At 36.5% G+C, this 22,070-nt stretch overlaps 2 protein-coding genes across 3 annotated transcripts; both read left to right on the forward strand.

Annotated features, from left to right (window-relative positions):
- The first annotated feature begins 7,912 nt into the window (after window positions 1-7,912).
- kcnk13b (potassium channel, subfamily K, member 13b) lies at window positions 7,913-12,466 on the forward strand. Its single transcript, XM_015606806.3, has 2 exons — window positions 7,913-8,540; window positions 10,625-12,466. The coding sequence occupies exons 1-2, from the start codon at window positions 8,219-8,221 to the stop codon at window positions 11,515-11,517; spliced, it is 1,215 nt and encodes a 404-aa protein (XP_015462292.2). The 5' UTR covers window positions 7,913-8,218; the 3' UTR covers window positions 11,518-12,466.
- A 1,514-nt stretch (window positions 12,467-13,980) lies between these two features.
- psmc1b (proteasome 26S subunit, ATPase 1b) lies at window positions 13,981-19,938 on the forward strand. Of its 2 annotated transcripts, none has more exons than XM_007252954.4 (11): window positions 13,981-14,068; window positions 15,551-15,601; window positions 15,756-15,852; window positions 16,292-16,416; window positions 16,507-16,692; window positions 17,159-17,287; window positions 17,595-17,691; window positions 18,045-18,234; window positions 19,039-19,190; window positions 19,319-19,473; window positions 19,675-19,938. In XM_007252954.4, exons 1-11 carry the CDS (start codon window positions 14,066-14,068, stop codon window positions 19,807-19,809), a joined length of 1,320 nt encoding a protein of 439 aa, XP_007253016.1. In that variant the 5' UTR covers window positions 13,981-14,065; the 3' UTR covers window positions 19,810-19,938. The 2 variants fall into 2 exon arrangements, with proteins under 2 accessions (XP_007253016.1, XP_022519009.1); XM_022663288.2 differs by lacking the exon at window positions 13,981-14,068 and adding an exon at window positions 14,486-14,608.
- Window positions 19,939-22,070: the final 2,132 nt, after the last annotated feature.

Consider the following 22,070-nt stretch of genomic DNA (forward strand, 5'->3'; position numbering starts at 1 on the left):
CAGCAATGCTATGCAACTATGTGATAACATGGGAATAAAAAATATTAACCAAAAATGTAGTATTATTATATTATGTTATTATTATTTTTTTATTTGAACCAAAGTGCTTTTCAAGAAAACCCCTATCTACTGTGATTAAAACTAACTGTCACTAGGTGGCGGCATATGCTAATCTAGTGTGTATTGGAGAATGGCAGTAGTAAATGTTGGACACTAATGTTTCTGTGTGAGAATTTGGGTACAAGTATGCTTATGTTGCTTTTTATGCCTAATCTAAGCCTGAATAATGTTCAATACATGAGTGTGTTATAGTGTCATACAGGGACTCAAGAACACAGTTCTTTAATTTGATTATTTAGCCTGAGCCTGAGGGGTGCAGACTGTAAAAAAAAAAAAACAAGACTGTAAAACCCCATCTGCAGTATAACCAGAACTGCTTTTTTGTTTGTTTGTTTCAGATAAATCCAATCTAGCTGAATGAAAATGTTTTTTAATGTTTTTATCTACCTTGGACAGATGTTGCCTTTGAGTTATGCTTTTCAATTGCAGATCCTCATTATTAACAGCAACATATTCAACATCTGATACTTTATTAAGGAATGTTATGTTTATTTATCAGTTATAGAAGTACAATAGTTATAATATTCTCTAAATATATCGGGTCTGGCTGAATTACAAAAAGATAAGCCTGACATTTGTAGTCTTGACACGGAAGTTTGTTATCGGAGATCAGAATATTTTCCAATTTCTAACTCAAAGAGTTCTGTGAGTTTAACAATTTGATGGCAGGAGTGTCCAGTTTACACTGATATCTGGTCCATTCAAGTATTCATCACTAAGCTCATATTTGTCTTTGCATTTTTACTATTAATTATTGCTTACTCCCTGCTATTCAATCCTTAAATGTACTATTACGTATTATTAACATTTGATTTGTTACTGGTGGTAATATCTTTAAGTAATCTTACCATGACATAATTTCTTAATACCTATATCTCTTATAAGTTCAGTATTTTTTATTGGAGGACATTGAAGTGCAATTAAACAGTTTAGGGATCATTATTATTTTAAAACAATGAAGCATATAGAAGGGTACATAAGGGTGGATTTGTTGACTGATAAGCGACTGTATGGTAAGTGAAATGGGCAGAGAAATAAAGACCTTTAATTAATAAATTGCAGTACAGTACAGTTTAATCCACGCTGTAAAACAGTGAAAAGAGCGCCTCCTGGCGGTGTCTGCATGTGTGTCTGAATGATCTGTTATCTCTTATTATACAAATATTATCAATGACACAATAATATAAAGACCATACAAATATAAACGACATTTTCCTGTGTGCGTGTGAGCAGTCTGGTTCTGTGTGTGTTGTCTCACTAATCTAGCTAATGGTTAAAAGCTTGTGGAGTGATTACAGCAGAACACTGTGTTATTTTGGTTGCCTTTAAGAGTCACTAGACTTTTTTGGAGTGTGGGCTGAAAAAGCAGTTCCCTGAAGTGTGTGTGCATTTGTGTGTGTGTGTGTGTTTGTGTGTGTGTGTGTGTGTGTGTGTGTGTGTGTGTGTGTGTGTGTGTGTGTGTGTGTGTGTGTGTGTGTGTGTGTGTGTGTGTGTGTCAGCACCTCTTCACACTGATTAACAATTTTAATTTAATTTACAGCCACTTTAACTTTAACTGCCCCCTGCAGGTTTAAAATATTCCACTCTCAGTTTACATTTCTTCTATATGAGACTAAAGCTGGCAGATAACAGACATTAGAATACAAATAACTAAATAAATAGTAAATAGGATCTTCTCTCATCTGTTACCTCCTGTTGGTCTTCTTTTTTATTTCTTTGTTTCTTTCTTTCTTTCTTTCTGGATGGTGTAGTCAGCAGCATTGCTGTACGTGTGATGTAACCTTATTGGCCAGGTGTTTATTGATGTACATGCAACCTGTCTATCTGCAGTTTGTTGCCAGGTAATGAAGGACGAGGTGGGTTAGTGTTAGAGGAAGCTTCAGCACTTTCTGTCTCATTTACTAAAGCTCCTAACACAGCTCCAGACACACAACACTACAGTATGAACGCACACTGGCAGTCAGAAAGATTTCAAATCATAGATATTTCAACAAGGGGAACAGAAATTGCAGAAGCTCTGTCATTAAATCAAATTCAAATCAAATGCATTTGTATAAAAGAATTCTAGAAATAAAACCAAAGATCACAACATAAAATATGACAAAGAAGGAATACCTCAAAGCTGAAAGATGGACCCTTAAGAAAGGCTAAGGCTGTCATGCGGGTTACCAAAACTATTCATAAATTACTAGTAAATGGTAAATAGTCACCTTGACTCAACATAAGCATGTTGTTATGCTAAGGTGTACTGATACAATTAAAGATATGCTTAGCACTAGTAATGGTTATAAATAATACAAGTAACCAGGGGCGTAGCAGCAAATACTGAGCCCTCTATACTCTCAATGTCAGGGCCCCTATCCATGCCAGTACACAAGGAACGTGAGCAAAAAACAAAACAAAACTGGATTTTCATGGGCCCCTCTCCCTACTTGGGCCCTGGGTAGTCAAGTCAACTTACCACGCCCATGCAAGTAACAATTATGTTTTCTTAATAACAAAAATAATAGTAGCAAAGAGTCTACGTACAGGGGTTGGACAATGAAACTGAAACAGTTGAAAATGAAACGCCTGAAACACCAGTTTGTAGGTCTTGACGGACAGTTCTGGTGGAAACAGGCGAGTTGAGGTGTACATTGAGTTATGTTTTTTAGATACAATCTAGGTTAGCACCCGAACATCCCTTTCAGACAGCTTCTTCTTGCGTCCACAGTTAATCCTGTTGGATGTGGTTGGTACTTCTTGGTGGTATGCTGACATTACCCTGGATACCGTGGCTCTTAATACATAACAAAGACTTGCTGTCTTGGTCACAAATGCGCCAGCAAGACGTGCATTAACAATTTGTCCTCTTTTGAACTCTGGTATGTCAGCCATAATGTTGTGTGCATTGCAATATTTTGAATAAAACTATGCTCTTACCCTGCTTCACTACTCCTACTGAGAGCTTGTGGGATATTAAAAAGTTTCAGAAAGTTAAAATTAGCAGCGAGAGGTCATTTTTTCACACCACTTTATTAGACTTTATGACACTTTTAAGAAAATAAAGAACATTATAATGCCTCTTATATTACTAGCACTTACCTACATATCCTTCACTCTCTCTTTTCTTTTTCCTGCAGAGAAAAAGAAAAAGAGAGAAATACAGAGATAGAATGTTTACAGGTTATTGCTCCATTAACCCCACTCCACAACTGTTCTGCAGTGCTGTGCTGTTCTGTGTATGAGATGCTGCTGTTCTGTTTTGTGCATTTATTGACGTCATATGTGGCACTATATAGTGCTCATTGTAAAGAATCACTTTAATGCTTCAGTGTTTTTTTTCTCCATGATGAAAAAAACATTTTATAGATGTTTAAAGAACCTTTAAAAATGGTTTCAAATGTTAGCAAGTTCCACTATTGTTATAATTCAAATATTATTTTTCTGTTACTGAACAGAAACCCCTTGCTTAGAGTGTAAAGTTTATCATTGGTATTTTTTTTATTCTGTGGAGCCGTGCCCCAGTACATTGTTTTTCTCAGAGAGGATCAGTCATACATCCTGAAGGGCACCTCTCTGAAACCATGGAGATGATATTTTATGATATTTTGTGATATTTTTGTCTGAAAGCTGGAGTCTGAACTCATTATAAGCTGAAACCTCTGAAGGGCCGTCAGTCTGTCATCTTCAGTGAAGGTATTTGACAAACCTGACAAAAACATCCACATTAGATAAGAGTGCACATAATCTATCAGTGTATCATAATATATATAAATATAATAATAATATAATAATGATAAACAATATTATGGGTTTTTTTTTCATTCTGTATTGATTTTCACAAACATAATTAATGATTTTATTAGAGAGCAGTTTATTCTGTATCATGTTTAAACTCCGCACAGTAGATAGCAGTGTTGTATGTTAGATCCTACTATTAATTAGATGATTATATTAATCGCAAACTGTTCTTTTACTCTGGTTTATAAATGATAGTGTGTTTTTATATTATGACAGTTTTCCTAAAACTGAATACAAAAAATACACTATATTTGTGATATATTGATTCAAAACACCTCTAGCGTTGTGACAAGCTCTTGCCAACACGCAACACTATTATGAGTATAATATAAAAGATCAATACTTTAGTACTGTGAAAAGACACTAAGCACACATTGCCTGTGCAGCGCACATTAACTGCACCTCAGATTGTGTGTGTATGATTCCTGTTTATGATTCAGCGCAGACTGGAGAGGCTTCAAGAGCAGTGTGGACTTGTGGAACCTTTGTGGAATCCATAGCAACAAAATAAACACCCAGATAACACTCACTGACCATCTTCATGGCCATTTTAAACCTCAGACTGGTTAATTGAAAAGGTGAGGGAGCTCAGTCTTCGATAAGCTGAGTAACGAGAGAATTAAAGTTAAAACTACTATGTGTTTTTACTTAAATAATAAAATAATAATGAACAAATATAATTAATTGTGTACAAAATTAGTTTTTTACTATTTAATAATAATTAGTTTAGCTATTTGATATTAATTAGTTTAGAATGTACATAGAGATCTTTGTTTTTAACGTCCCTTAGCAAGTTGTCCCTTGTCTAGGTGCTTTTACTAATCTTAAACATGTTTAACAATGTCATATTTACAGAATTTGTAGAATTCAATTGGTAAAGTGATAAAGAGGTTTTAAACAGGGCTTAATATTAATGTTAGCAGTCTCAATCCACTTCACAATGTGAGTTTAGGGTCATTGTCCTGTTACAACACCAGAGTACCCAAGTTTCAACTGTCTAATTAATGGTCTGAGGAACTCCTTCTTCTTCATTAGTAAAATTGGCAGCAAAAAGGGCCCAAAACATGCACATACTCTAACATGCACAAAAAATCCAAACAGCCTGTTGAATTTCATGTGATCAAATGAAAATGTGTTTTCAAATGATTAATCTAGCAAATGAAACCCACATTTATACATTCCTTAGACGGTAGAAAAATGCTAGTTTGTTTACTTGGTTGAAAACTTGAAAACTCTTCTTTACTGTCCAGGTTGTGTCGATGTATGGTGCCTTAGCGGTGTCAAACCTGAAAAGACTGGAAATGGATTTAGGTTTAATATAGCTAATATCTGATCCATACTGTATGGATAATCATAGTAATGCACTGTTAATAAACTTATTTATTATATATATATATACTACTTACTATACGCATACATGCCTTTACTAACAATGCAACTAGCTCTTTTCTAAAATAGATGCTTTACAATACCCAGAATACAGCTGTAGCTGAAGTAGAAGGAACTGTAATGTATATGGATGCACTTTTATGACTGATCTTCACAGGATGTAAAGAAAAGCTGTTGCTTTTGATGTGATGTAACAACAGTACAAACTGAAATATATCAGTCTTTTACATGATACTGCAGCAACATACACATCAAAATGAAACAGATAAACACATGTTTATGTGAAAAAAGAGGGCGATGATTGTTGTATTTTGGTTGTTGACCCACTTCACTGCTGCATCCCCCACAGTCCAGTAAGGAGGAAAGGCTTCAAAGCTTCAAAGCTCTGAGGGAAAGGACAGCCTCTGGCTGCATCACCCTGCAGATGAAAGGTGAAGTTAATTTCCTATACAAGTGATCTCTGAACATGGAAAAGGGTGGAGTTTTGGTAACCGCTGATAAGAAAGAGTGTTTTACTAAAGTTCCCAGGACATTTAATTCTTACTGACATGATGTGACCTCTTAAACATACAGCATGTTTACACCAGCAACAGCAGAATGTCATCTGCTGTGAAACATTGCATGATATTCATTCATCTCACAGTCACTCCTTACATTTACTTTCTGGAAAGATTATTTTTTTTCTTCTTCAAAAGGTAAGATATTATCTATCACTCTGTGTTACTGCAACTTTGTCCTGGCCAGAATGAATATATACAGATCTATTGGTACACATGTACAAGGTAGAAAATATATAGCTCAACAAATTAACAAATTAATAGGAGTCTCTTACAAATTGCCCGTATTTGCTGTGAATTATTCTGTATCCACTATAAATTACTCAGTATCTATTATGATTTTTTTTCAATATGTACTCTACATTATTAATTATTCCATATTAAACATATCATATTCCTATTAATGAAGAATTGAACTATTATATAATCAATGTTATATATTATTTTCACCTATTTTGCATATTTTAATACATTTAGTGGATTTCAGGTTTAGACTGTTGGACACTTATGTTATGTTATGTTATGTTATGTTATGTTATGTTATGTTATGTTATGTTATGTTATGTTATGTTATGTTATGTTACCCTATAAAATTAAGCCATAGAAGTGATATAAACCCGAATTCAGGGATTTTAAAGGGTGAGAGAATACGTTTGGGAATATTGGGTATGTTAGTTATGTATTAAAAGGCTGTATAGTACATGGGATTGTGTTCATAATATCAAGGAAGTAAACTTTTATAAACACACTATATACAGCTCTGGAAAAAAATTTAATTAAAAAAATTAAGAGACCACTTCAGTTTCTGAATCAGTTTATCTGATTTTACTATTTATAGGTTTATGTTTGAGTAAATTGAACATTGTTGTTTTATTCTATAAACTACAGAACAACATTTCTCCCAAATTCCAAATAAAAATATTGTCATTTAGAGCATTTATTTGCAGAAAATGAGAAATGGCTAAAATAACAAAAAAAAAAAATGCAGAGCTTTCAGACCTCAAATAATACAAAGTTTTAAGAGTTCAGAAATCCATATTTGGTGGAATTACTCTGGATTTAACTGGATCTTGGCATGTTCTCCTCCACCAGTCTTACACACTGCTTTTGAATGACTTTATGCCACTCCTGTTGCAAAAAAAAAATGAAAAAAAAACATCTTTTTTAAATGGTGTCTTATTTTTTTTTAGAGCTGTATATATATTATTATTATGTTATGACCTAGATATTTCAGACATGGCGTCAGCATTAATCGATCATTTTAAAACATATTCTATTAATATCTCTTTTCAGAACATGTATAATGCATAATGTATTTCCCTCTCTGCACTAAAAGTGACATTTGAGGAAAGCTTCTGTGTCCATCAGCAAATGTTGAAATTCTCTAACCAGATCTGAAAGGTCAGCTCATATTGATCAATGAAGATTAGATGGCACCTTTCCCAAAGCACAGCGAAAGCCAGACAGCAACTTTTCAACTCATGTCTGGGATATTGTGTGACAGAACCAGGACTATTTTTGATAAGGAAAATTAAAACTAGTAGCAAGTATACAGAAACAAATATTGTATACCTAACAGAACTAACATACTTTTTTGTGTTTTCAGCACATAAATGACAAACATAGGTGGTTCAAATGATTAAACAACATAGACTATGTTTTTTTTTACCTAATAAAAATGTAAATGTAAGACATTTACTTTATGAAGAAATGAATTAAAGAAAATGTTTTATTTATTATTGAGTTTCTGAAAAATGTGCCTGGAATAACAAAATAGAAAAAGAAGTTATGCATCGCAAAAATAGATTCAGAAAAAAGATGCAAAATTGTAACAGACCCCTTTTGATCCAATTTATTCTAATGGTGGTGGGTGTAAATGTATCTTCCCACAGAGCATTTAGGAAGGAAATTATTCACACTGTTGCTTTGCTCTTTCAGTGATAGGCATCCCTTCATTTAAAATGTGTGTGTGTGTGTGTGTGATTTTTCTCCTCCCCTTTGCTAAGGGTGGGAGGCTCAGCCCCTGCTCACATTCAGCAGCCTCACTGAGGAGAGGAGCAACAGATTATTTCTCTTGCCGTGCCAGAAGAGACCAACTGGGAGTGAACATTTGTATGTATTTATTCTGTAGACCCTTTAAATTAAAGTACTTCAGTACAGAATAGGAAATAGTCTATTTAATTTGTTTGCTTATTAATTTCATCTCTCTGAAGGGAATACATTACTTGCTTATACAATCCTAATTCATCAGTTCATCAGCTCCAGTATGGAACTTTTTGTCCCAGAAGAAGAAGCCTCATCTCGGACCCCCAGCCAGCCCCAGGCTCCTGAGGAGTGACCCCGACACTGGAGGAGCTCAGGTGCTGTGGATGGCCTGCTGCCAGTGCTTGGGGGTGGGGGAGGACACTGGGCGCTTCGTGCTCCTGGCCATGGCCATCCTGCTGTACCTGCTAGGTGGTGCAGGGGTGTTTTCAGCTCTCGAGGCACCGCTGGAGCTGCAGGTGAGGGAACGCTGGGCGGCACGCCTGCGCAGCTTCAGCCACAGCTTTAACATCAGCCAGCAGGACCTCAGCAGCTTCCTCAGGAGCTACGATGAGGCTAAGCTGGTTGGTATTAGGGTGGACTCCAGCAGGGCACGCTGGGACTTCGCCGGGGCGTTCTACTTTGTTGGAACTGTGGTGTCCACCATCGGTGAGGAGTGCTTATTCATTTTAATACAATAATACATTGTGCTGTATCAATCACAGTTCTCACCCTTTGTAAAGAAATTTTTCATTTTAGGATTGTTGTAAATACATAAAATATAAAAATATAAAAATAAACAAAGTCAGTGATCAGTGAGAGTGTTTACCTGTAATAAACTCTATATAACATTAGAATAAACTCAAATAAACATAAAGTCAGTGATCAGTGAGAGTGTTTACCTGTAATAAACTCTATATAACATTAGAATAAACCTAAATAAACGTAAAGTCAGTGATCAGTGAGAGCGTTTACCTGTAATAAACTCTATATAACATTAGAATAAACCCAAATAAACATAAAGTCAGTGATCAGTGAGAGAGTTTACCTGTAATAAACTCTATATAACATTAAAATAAACCCAAATAAACATAAAGTCAATGCTCAGTGAGAGCGTTTACCTGTAATAAACTCGATATAATATTAGAATAAACCCAAAAAACATAAAGTCAGTGATCAGTGAGAGCGTTTACCTGTAATAAACTCTATATAACATTAAAATAAACCCAAAAAATCATAAAGTCAGTGATCAGTGAGTGTTTACCTGTAATAAACTCTATATAACATTAAAATAAACCCAAATAAACATAAAGTCAGTGATCAGTGAGAGTGTTTACCTGTAATAAACTCTATATAACATTAGAATAAACCCAAAATAAACATAAAGTCAGTGATCAGTGAGAGTGTGTACCTGTAAAATTCTATATAGCATTAGAATAAACCCAAATAAACATAACGTCCGTTATGTCTACCTGTAAAATGATGTAGACTGTAAGATAAGGTAGAGAGACAGTGAATGTGCAACAGGTTCAGAACATAATCTGCTTTTGCTGAATGAACACAGAACATGAAATATTCTACTCCTTCTCCTCTCATCTTCTCTCCTGAATTTTCCTCCTCATCTCCTGCTCTCCTCTCTTTACTTCTCTACTTCTACTATCTTCTCATTTCTCCTCTATTCCACTCAGATTGTCTTCTCTCTTATTCTCTCAGATCGTTCTGTGTTTTAGTCTCTGGGGTTTCAAGCCATTATTGGTAGACAGATGGTAGATGAGTGAGGACAGCATCACTGAAACAGTCTAGTGGACACTTAGCGGATATTGGTTTTTGCCTCTCTGCCGTAGAACACTCTGATTTGCATTTAGCTGAAAAGGACGACATATCTAGGAGTAAGAGAAGGTCAGAGGTCAGGCTCCTTGAGTCTGAAATGAATCTGTTTGAAACAAAGCAGATAAAGGAAATGCCTGAAAATGTTTTTTTACATGTAGTGAACCTAGCTTTAACATGAATTTTAAACAAAACATCTGAATTGTAAGTGAATTCCAGGAACAGTAGATCATGTTTCCTGAAAAGGAAAGGGGTTCTGAGTGGGAGAGGAAGAGGAGAAGAAGAAGAGGATAGTGGAGCCTCTAAACAAGAGCATAACCACTGCCACCAAATGCCAACCCTTCTCTAGCTGTGAGGGAAAAGAGTATATGTGAAAGAGCACAGGGCTATGTAGGGCTATGGTGCAAATGAAGCTTTTTAAAAGCAATTAATTATTGTCTGCTAAAGTGTGTCTATATGTAATAAACTCTATAAAACATTAGAATAAACACAAATAAACATGAAGTCAGTGATCAGTGAGAGTGTTTACCTGTAATAAACTCTATATAATATTAGAATAAACCCAAATAAACATAAAGTCAGTGATCAGTGAGAGCGTTTACCTGTAATAAACTCTATAAAACATTAGAATAAACACAAATAAACATGAAGTCAGTGATCAGTGAGAGTGTTTACCTGTAATATACTCTCTATAACATTAGAATAAACCCAAATAAACATAAAGTCAGTGATCAGTGAGAGACCTGTAATAAATTCTATATAGCATTAGAATAAACTCAAATAAATATAAAGTCAGTGGTCAGTGGTGATATACCTATCAGGAGAAGATTGTTAAAAGACTGGACAATACATTGGTGTAATACTGAATTTATATATTTAATGTTTTTTAATTGGGATTTTTGAATATTTTTTTTTGTGTTTTCCAGGTTTCGGGATGACCACTCCTGCCACTACTGCAGGGAAGATGTTTCTGATCTTCTATGGTCTTATCGGATGTGCTGCTACCATCCTGTTCTTTAACCTCTTCCTGGAGCGCGTCATCACTGTTATTGCATTTGTGTTGAAGTTCTGCCATGAGCGCAGACACCAGCTCAAAGTCGCTCTGCCTGAGAACGGCCACAGAAGACCTGCAGCTGATGACCATTGTTCAGGAAGGAGGGATAGTTTGACTGGTTGGAAACCATCGGTTTACTGCGTCATGGTCATTCTGGGAGCAGCAGCTATACTGGTTTCATGCTGTGCTTCAGCCATGTACTCAGCGGCTGAGGGCTGGAACTACCTGGACTCGCTCTATTTCTGTTTTGTGGCCTTCAGCACCATTGGGTTTGGAGACATGGTGAGCAGTCAGAGGGATTTTTATGACAGTCAGGTGGCCTACAGGGTGGGCAACTTCCTCTTCATCCTTACTGGTGTCTGCTGCATCTACTCACTATTTAATGTCATCTCCATTGTCATCAAGCAGGTTCTGAACTGGCTGTTGAGGCGTCTGGAGGCTCCCTGCCTTTGCCCAGGCAGAGGGAGTCGCAGGAATGTTGTAGTACCCGGGCACCTGAGAGCCAGACGTGGCCCATCCATCGAAACTGATGCTGTCAATGAAAGCGAAGGAGAAGGACGCCGGATGTCCGGGGAGATGATCTCCATGAGGGATTTCTTGGCTGCTAACAAGGTCAATTTGGCCATCATGCAGAAACAACTGTCTGAAATGGCCAATGGACATCCTCCACGAACCTCAGCCAGTTCGTGCCACAATGGCTTCTCTGGAGGAGTAGGAGCACTGGGAATCATGAACAATCGCTTAGCTGAAACCAGCGTGGACTGACACAACAGCTATATACTCGCTGTTGCAATAATCAAACAGCCATGTTCAGGTCCAGTTCTGTACGACCAGCAATTCCAGCAGTCCACCATAGTTATTCTAGTGTGACCAAATATCTATCTTTATAGCATCAGTTATGTCAGTCTGGTGGGTTTGTTGCTAAACATGTCAAAATGACATCATTGTGTTTGTCACATGTTGAGACAGAAAACTGTCAAAAGCAATGACAATTGGTGTGACATCAAAAGCAAATCATACTACACTTGTATAAAAGTAAATTATACTACACTGACTTCACAGTGTGATTGGTTGGCACGATAATGGCACTCTTCAAGTATTTTTTCACAAAATACACACAAAAGTTGTTGTTTTTTTTTCACAGTCAAAAAGCGAGAATTATTCTAGATTGCCTTGGTATGCGTATGTTTTAGGTAAATGTATGAGGGTATGTTGGTTAAATGTGATTGATTGTGTACAGTGTTGATTGTTAACCCTTTGGATTCTAAAAAGACACTATTTGAGTAAATTCATTGTACTAACAACAGAATGATGATGTTATAGGTTATAGGTTATGATATTTTAGTTCTCAATGTACATCAGACACTCCTGCTCTAACACATCTACTAAATGTGGTAATTAACTGCTGAGCTGATAAGTTCATTTGTAGCACAGTTCATTTGTAGTAATAAACTGCTCTCTTAACTGAAACACCTTAGATGTCAGAGTTGTCGACAGGAATTACATTTTATGCTGAAATTTTGAATGACACTGTGAATCCATTCCCTTCCCCTATTATATCTGTAATGAGAGGGGAGATATGATTATATCTCATTTTGCAGAAGGAAATAAACATAATTTTCATTGTTGTTTTTTTGACACTGAAACATAATCCATGTTTATACAAAATTTGAATAAATGAATGTTCAATAAATAATGTTTATAATATGTAAAATTGCCAGTTCCTTATACTATGTAACTAATTGTGCATGTTGTAGTTACATTTAGAGACATTACTGACAGTAAAACATTTAGATTTCGGATGCACTGTAATTAGTTTATCTTCAAAACTGTTGTGCAATTGTTTTGAATGTGCCTTCATCGTAGCAGATTAAAAGCTGTATAATTGGTGATACCTCCATTGAGTTTTTTATTGACTGTCTAACTCAGTCACTTTGTTACTCAGTCACGTATTAAGTCACTCACTTACTGATTCAGTCAGAAAGTCAATAAGTGAACTAGGGACTAGATGAGTTAGTAAATAAGGGAGTGAATAAGTTTGTAAGTGAGTGAATGAGTGACTGACTAGCTTACATATTGACTAACTCCACCTCCTGCTGACGTCCAACCATCTGCGTCTCACTACTATCAGAGGCACACTGCTGCAGCTCAGCCAATCAGATCTCTCTTTCTCCTGCCATGCCTCTAAACCCATACATCACCCAGTGCCCCTCCCAAACTACCCTTTACATTTTTTACCTTTTTACTTACACTGCACTGCACTACTTACTGCACTGATGTAAAATATAGTAAACACATGTAACTGTCAACACAAATAAACAAATATACCCTCTCCTTGTTTTCATGCAGAATAAGAAAAGCTGTCTTAAAAGCAGAGTAATAGGAGCAGCAGCCCTGGTACTAGACCGCTTTGCTTTGGGGAGCAATAGAACATAATGGGTGGGCATGTTGATAGTCATATTTTTAAAGCCAGAGCTAATGATACTGGCTAAACTAATGCATGAAGTAAAGAAATAAAAAGGTTACTTGTGTTTTCAACAGAAAACAACACATTACAGTGTTTCCTACAGTGTTTGTTTATTGAATGAAACATTCATAAAATACATGCTGAGGGGTATCAAGTTCAACCTATGTTAGGAGAGGTTAGCTGCTAGGAACCACATTAGTAGCTTGTTTAACAGCTAGCTGCTAATACTACAAATTAAGCAAAAAAAAAAAAGGGTTACAAGCAAGTAACACTGGGCAACAAATCACTACAGTTTAGCAAACGTTACATTGTGGAAGTCAGTTTAAACTGGAAGACGTGTTTAATTTGGCCTTATTTATCCCTGCCTCTCATGTTTACACTGACAGGACCTGTAGTACTGAACCAAAACGTGAATTAACCTTTCCAAACAGTCTGCTCAAAGAGCCGATTAAGAATAAGCAAGGAAATATCTTCACATTGCACAGAAAAAATGTTTTTTTGTGATCAATTCATCAGAATAGTTGCTGCTCGCATTGCACTTGCATTTTCAGGGCCTCCTAGAACTGTCCCTGAAAAGCAGCAATTTATCCAATATAACGGCTGATTGATAAAAAAATAAAAAGAAAAAGAAAGAAAATAAATGAAAACACACAAACGTTGTAATATTAGGACATATAAAGAAAAAAAAACACAATAGAAGAAAGTGTGTGCCAATTAAAGCCTCTGAAGCAGCAGAACCCGGGAGGCCCTGCAGAGGTCACTGTGGCTCAGTCTGTTAGAATACAGGAAAACGCGTTTCGTGCGTTTTGTCCTTCAGCAGAGTCCGTAGTGAGATCGCCGGTAGACATGGTGAGTGAAACAGCAGATTTAGAAAAGAAGCTTTGTGTTTAAATACCAATATTTATTACATTAACGAGTTTCTGCTTTTATTTTAAGGGATATTATAGTCTTAGTATCAGTTCTGTAACTTTCTAACACTGGCGCCGCTGTCTGTTTTAACGTTACTGGTTTACATTAGGTTCGCTGGGTTTAGGTTGACAGTAACGTTATCGACAGGAACTGTTTATTATTGTTTATTTATTTCAGTTCAGCGATATTTAATCGAGTGTGTATAGTAATTGTTTTATTTTAAATGTAATCCAGTTGTATTGTACACAGAATAAGGTTAATTATACATTTAGACGGTATGATTTTAATGTGCAGTCTTCGTTAAAGTGGGAAACAGGCTGGATAGCCTGGCTGTTAGCTAGGTTAACGCTAGCTTTAAGTGTTTTATTACACAGTGTTATTTGGCTGTGTTTGTGAGTAGTTACACGTCTTGTTATGAGGAAGGGTTTAAAGACTGAGAGGCTTTTATTCGTCAGGTATGAAATAAAGGCTGCAGCAAAAGTAAGTTAGCTATTAACATGAATTTGATCAGAAACAGCTTTAGTCCCTCCACCATACATTACATTATTACCATCTTTAGCACAGAAACTGAAGTGTGTTAGATTTTGTTCTTCTGTGTTTGGATCTAAAAATCAAACGAGCTACACTAAAACAACTCCAAAGCGGAATCAACACTACATTAATAAGTAAAGTACAAATTATTGCTAATAACTAAAAGTGACTAGTGATGTAGTAGAGAAGCACCTGTTGTGGGAATTCTGGGCCCATGCCGATATTACAAGTGTGTGTTTGTGTTTTATACAGTTCTGGAAAAAAAAAAATAAAGACCACTTCAGTTTCTAAATCAATTTCTCTGATTTTGCTATGTTTTGCTAAATGTATATGTTTAAAATATTCAAAATATTGTCATTTAGAGCATTTATTTGCAGAAAATAAGAAATGGCTGAAATAATAAAAATGATGCAGATCTTTCAGACCTCAAATAATGTAAAGAAAACAAGACAAGTTTATATTCATAAAGAAAGTTTCAATTTGGTAAAATCAAAGAAACTCATACTTTTTAAGTGGTCTCTTATTTTTTTTCCAGAGCTGTGTATATATAGTACTGTATACTATATATCTGCCAATGCTGATGCCCATATACACATTTTTAGCTAAGAGAGACCAGACATCCCGGTATAATTTTAAAACTAATAAAAACAGTAAATCAATCAGCTTAAATCAATGGCGCGGCCAGTTGTAGTAGTGCAGCCAACGTTGATGATTGCTGATGATTTAAAAAAAAAAAACGCCCTATACCGATATAATTCAGATATCACTGCAAATCCCTATTTACCAGTAGTGACACTTACTGATGAAGTGATTTCCATTGCATCATAAGTGGTGTGTGTTAGGTTTTCACTTGTGTTTCGACTGTATTTGTTCACATCTGATTGATTACAGGGTCAGAACCAGAGTGGAGGACACGGCCCTGGGGGCAAAAAAGATGACAAGGTAAACAAACTCAAATCAATTTATTATAATATGCCTTCACAAACTATTTCTAATTTAGATCAAGGTAAAAGCAACTCTAGTTTTAGTGGTAATAATAATATGTATGTGCCTTTTTCTCTTATTGCATCTCATTGAATTTGTTTATATAAAAAAGGATAAGAAGAAGAAATATGAGCCCCCAATTCCTACCAGAGTTGGCAAGAAGAAGAAGAAGACCAAAGGACCAGACGCTGCCAGCAAGCTGCCTTTAGGTACTTTTTAGTTTCTCCTGATTCTTTCTCCTGATGAGTGCTAGGTCCCAATACACGTGGAGCATTATGTCACAATACACTTTTTTTCTAAACAAATTTAGGCTAAATCCTGTAAATTACAGGTTCTGCTATTATATACACTTTAAACTACTGTTCTTACATTTTTTTTCTAACTCTCTTTAAATTGCTGTACTGCTGAGGCTTTCTGCACATTTTATCTTGAATTTAAACCTCAATTAGCCACTACACAAAAATGTATTGTTTTTTGGTGTGTGTTTGTTTGTGAAGTAAAGAAAAAACAAAAAAATTGTCATATAAGTGCTGTAGCATTTGGGTGTTGAATTGTGCTGTACTACCCAGCCTCAGCTGCAGTTTAGTGGTCTGTACAGTTTAGAGTAATTAGAGTTGCGGGTGATTGAGTGTTTTATCTCTGCTGCAGTGACTCCTCACACCCAGTGCAGACTGAAGCTGCTGAAACAGGAGCGCATTAAAGATTACCTGCTGATGGAGGAGGAGTTCATCAGGAACCAAGAGCAAATGAAACCTCTGGAGGAAAAACAAGAGGTGCAAGTGCTAACTCTCTCTCTCTCTCGCTCCCTCTCTCTCTCTCTTTGTGTTCAGTAAAATATTGAGCTCATAATTTTTCTGATGCAGGAGGAGAGGTCTAAGGTTGATGATCTGAGGGGAACACCGATGTCTGTTGGAACTCTGGAGGAGATTATTGATGATAATCATGCAATCGTGTCCACCTCTGTGGGTTCAGAGCATTACGTCAGCATCCTCTCTTTTGTGGATAAAGATCTGCTGGAACCTGGCTGCTCTGTTCTGCTCAATCACAAGGTAAATCCACTCAGGAAAAGGTGTACTACACAACAATCAAATTATTAAAAATCATGCTGCATACATACATACAAACATACAACTCTGACCTTTTTACAGTGGAGTCATTGAAATTTACACTGAATCGAAATCATGAGTCATAGATATAGACAGTTTATTTTCTAAACAAAAGCTTTTTTTCCATAGCGTGTTTGTACCTTTCTGCCATGTTTTTTGGTCTTTGGAAATATATCGGCTGATAGAGTAAATAATATAACAAAATTATTATATTGAGAACATTGACATTTTAACTGGTTACTAAGATTAGTGCTTTTACAGCAGTGCTTATTGTTCATATATTTCAGAGAAATCATATTATTATATTATTATCATATTATTGACAATTACACAATAATTATTATTTTAATCAAATACTAAATATTGTAAATGAATGTAAATTACTTATTATGTATGTGTGTGTTTTCAGGTTCATGCTGTTATTGGGGTTCTGATGGATGACACTGACCCGCTGGTGACAGTGATGAAGGTTGAAAAAGCTCCACAGGAGACGTATGCTGACATTGGAGGACTGGACAGTCAGATCCAGGAGATTAAGGTAGGAAAATCAGACTGTGAGAAAAAGTCGTCATTTCCTCCGACTAAGTGGAATTGTTCAGTAATCTCTAAAAGACTTGTTTATGTGGTTCTTAACACTTTTTGACACCCTGATATCTGTAGACATAAACTACAGAGAGTACAGAAAATATTCAGACTTGCTACTAATTTTTTTTTTTTTTTGTCCATTTTACAGTTTCCTAAATTACACACAAACAATATCCTGGCAGTATTAGAGTTTGTGTAAATTTGTTTTGATCTTCAAGTATAAAATCAGCTCTTCTTCGTTTTATATTACCCCTTAACAGGAGTCAGTGGAGCTTCCGCTCACTCACCCAGAGTATTATGAGGAGATGGGGATCAAGCCTCCTAAAGGAGTCATTCTCTATGGCCCACCAGGAACAGGTCAGATTTACTACCTTTAAAGTATCCCAACAATGGTCCAGTTGCTGAATCAGACACTTGTACTTTCTATTTGTATAATCAATGAATGTGTTGATTTATATTCAATGAATTGACTATCAGATTACTTGACTGCTTTCCATTGATTATTCTTTACTAACTAAATGATTTAGTAGTTCTACATGGAATGTTATTTATGGTACAATAGTTGCACATCACATATTATTCCAGTTAAATAAGCAGCCGTTCTGCAAGCCTGCAAATCCACTATGCTATGTATAGGATATAACTAAATATAAATCATGTGTATTGAACATTGATCTGATCATTTTTATAATGTTGTAATGTCCTACCAGGTAAGACCCTCCTAGCTAAAGCGGTGGCCAATCAGACGTCTGCAACATTCCTGCGGGTTGTAGGCTCAGAGCTGATTCAGAAGTACCTCGGTGATGGACCCAAACTGGTGCGGGAACTGTTCAGAGTGGCCGAGGAGCATGCACCGTCCATCGTCTTCATCGATGAGATTGACGCCATCGGAACCAAGCGGTACATAGCACTGGCCTTAATTAAAATTAATTAACTCAAACCTGCTGACCTCCATGTTTGTATTGGCCATGGTTTTAGAATCAATTACCACTTTTAAAACCAAATGGTCCAGAACCAGTCTTTATAGTCTGCAGTTCTTTCTCTGCACCACGCTGCCTTTCTGCAACTGAGCAATTACCAATAATGTCGAGGGAGGTCAGGTACAGCCTTGTGGTTTTAACTTAATAATCTAAAACTAATTTGAAAACAACACTATTTTTATACAATCAGCCTGCACATCTCTGCTACAAATTAAAATGTAATGACGAGTGTAGATTCTGCTGTGTCGACACAGACACGTTTATGTTACATAGAATAGAATACAGAATAGAACAAGCATTATTAGTCAAACTCAACATTTTATTAATATAGCTACAGTGTCTTTCTGATCAACCTGTGTCTAAAACATCAGTTTGTGTCTGTGTATGTGTGTTTATTTTGGAGCTTAGTAGAAGCTTTATTATGGTCCTTCAAATGTGCCCTGATTACTCAGAATGTCAATATGATAAAATTATATTTTCCCATATATGCAAATTATTTACATGAATTTGATCATATAGCCAGGTTGTTATAAGCCCTGACGATAGAAACTAGGTGGGTAGAAACTGTGATCTATATATTTTGGTTAAAAAAAAAATACAAGCCAATCTTTAACCTTGGCTCATTATGATTCACCAGTTCATTTTTAACATATTGCAGTCATCATACGTTTTTGTATTTGTCCCTGCTATATGGCAGCATTTAGCATCCCTATGTCCTTTGCAGGTATGATTCGAATTCTGGAGGAGAGCGTGAGATTCAGAGGACCATGCTGGAACTTCTAAACCAGCTGGATGGCTTTGACTCTCGTGGAGACGTTAAAGTCATCATGGCTACAAACAGGATAGAAACACTTGATCCTGCTCTAATCAGACCAGGCAAGAGACTCTGTTAATATCGCTGTCACATCGACTGCTAGTGTTAAGGTCTCTATGACCCTAAAGGATAATGTGATGTGATGTGATGTTATGCAGTATTATACTAATTGTAAATACCTTTACTTCAGGCCGAATTGACCGTAAGATTGAGTTCCCCCTGCCGGATGAGAAAACCAAGAAAAGAATCTTCCAGATTCACACCAGTAGGATGACTGTGGCCGATGACGTGACCTTGGACGACCTCATTTTGGCTAAAGACGATCTGTCTGGAGCTGATATCAAGGTAAGTGATGGATTATTGACTAATTTACAACTACAACATCATGAATGCACTTGAGACCCTCTCTCCTGTCTCTGTTTTTTGACCCTCTTTTCTGTTTTTGCCTTTTTCTCTTTATCCTTCTTTCTCAGTTACACTCTCTCCTTCCCTTTTTCTCTCTCCTGTATCTTGCGGCTTATGTTAATGTCTGTGTTTGCTCTGCAGGCTATCTGTACAGAAGCTGGTCTCATGGCTTTGAGGGAGCGCAGGATGAAGGTCACTAATGAAGACTTCAAGAAGTCCAAAGAGAATGTGTTGTATAAGAAGCAGGAGGGCACTCCAGAGGGCCTGTACCTCTAATATACTCTGTATTTGTGCGCAACTTGGAGAAAACATCATTCAGATTCAGATTCTTCCTTTAATGTATGTATTTTGTGTGTGTGAGAATTTTCCTCATTTGTTCATTAAAAAAACATTTTTTGGAGAAAACATTTGCCAAGACGGGTTTGATGTTTAAAGTGATATTGTACAGTAAAGCTAATAAGTAATAGATCTTGCAGCTGAATGCATCTATTTTTTACTACATGTATGCTTACTCTAATCCACTGATTTTTTTACATTATTTTGGCATATAAACCCGAAATTATTAAGTGTATGCTTAAAAAGACTGAAATCCCTTGTTTTTCAGACCATGCTTTAAATTTTATTAATCTTTTTACCCTGCGTCTAAAGTTTTAAAGTCAAGGAAATGACTGTGAGGAATCTTTTAGATTCAACAGCTCTTGAAATCTGAAATGTCTGAACGTTCGAAGATTAAAAGCCCGCCTGCACACTAGATGGCAGCACTGACCATCTGATATGAGTTAATGCAGCCCAGTTTCTTCACTCCTGACAGGATATGTCCACTTCATTAATCTCCAAACTACCAAACGACCAGATAGTTCTGGAGATTCTTATGGTCAACATAGTTTAATAAATTATTCAAATTTAAATTATTCATAGAGCTCACATTAGGGTCAGCAGTACAAGTATGTGCTATTACATACCGTATATATTTTTTAATATGAAGACCCTATTGAATGAGAAAGTAAACATATAATATCAATATTTTAAATATGTTGGATAACAGAACATTGTAATATAGATATTACAGAGTAATCTTAATATCATTCTCTTTAAATAAATAAATAAAGAAGATTCTAATGAAACTTGCTGGACCCAACAGAAACCCATCTAACAAGAAGTAATAAACTAATGCAAACTAGAATTATTGTTTTAGGGCAAAATTTCCCTTTATTTGCAAACATTTAAAAAGTATTGTTGTTATTATTATTATTATTATTATTATTATTAGTAGTAGTAGTAGTAGTAGACCCTACTACTACTGGACTCGTTAGTAGGGTCTGATATATACATACAGTGAGTCCAAGAAGTATTTGATCCCTTGTTGATTTTCTTCGTTGGCCCACTAATAAAGACATGATCATTCTATACTTTTAATGGTAGATGTATTCTTACATGGAGAGACAGAATATTAAAAAGAAAATCCAGAAAATAAATCTAAGGAATATATTAATTGATTTGTATTTCATGGAGTGAAATAAGTATTTGATCCCTTAGTATTCATTAGCAGTTCTGGCTTTTACAGACCAGTTAGACACTCCCAATCAACTTGTTACCTGACCTGAAGCCACCTGTTCTCACTAATCACTTGTGTGAAAAACACCTGTCCACAGAATCAGACAGATCACACAGATTTCAAGTCTCCAACATGGGTAAAACCAAAGAGCTGTCACAGGACCTCAGAGTCAGAATTGTTGACCTTCACAAAGCTGGAATGGGCTACAAAAAGATTAGTAAGGTGTTGGATGTGAAAGTAACAACTATTGGTGCAATTATCAGAAAGTTTAAAGAGTATAACATGACAATCAACAGACCTCGGCCCGGTGCTCCAAAGAAGATTTCGCCTCGTGGGGTGGCAATGATGCTGAGAACGGTCAGAAATCGTCCTGCAACCACTCGGCAGGAGTTAGCAAATGACCTGAAGGCAGCTGGGACCACAGTTTGCAAGGAAACAATTGGCAACACTTTGCGCAACAATGGATTCACATCCTGCAGTGCCCGAAAGGTACCCCTGCTGAAGAGAGCACATGTGGAGGTGCGCCTCAAGTATGCCAATGATCATTTGAAAGATGAACCAAGTTATTGGGAGAAGGTTTTGTGGTCAGACGAGACCAAAATTGAACTTTTTGGCCTCAACTCCACCCGCCATGTGTGGAGGAAGAAAAATGCTGCCTATGACCCCAAGAACACTGTGCCCACCGTCAAGCATGGAGGTGGAAGCATAATGTTTTGGGGGTGTTTCTCTGCCAAGGGTACAGGGCTACTTCACCGCATCACTGGGAAGATGGATGGAGCCATGTACCGCACAATCCTGAGGGACAACCTCCTCCCCTCTGCCAGGGATCTGAAAATGGGCCGTGGTTGGGTCTTCCAACATGATAACGACCCTAAACATACAGCAAGGATTGGCTCAAGAAAAATCACATTAAGGTCATGGAGTGGCCCAGCCAGTCGCCAGACCTCAATCCGATCGAAAATCTATGGAGGGAGCTGAAGGT

The sequence above is a fragment of the Astyanax mexicanus genome, chromosome 1 (genome assembly GCF_023375975.1).
Source record: "Astyanax mexicanus isolate ESR-SI-001 chromosome 1, AstMex3_surface, whole genome shotgun sequence".
Taxonomy (NCBI): Eukaryota; Metazoa; Chordata; class Actinopteri; order Characiformes; family Acestrorhamphidae; genus Astyanax; species Astyanax mexicanus.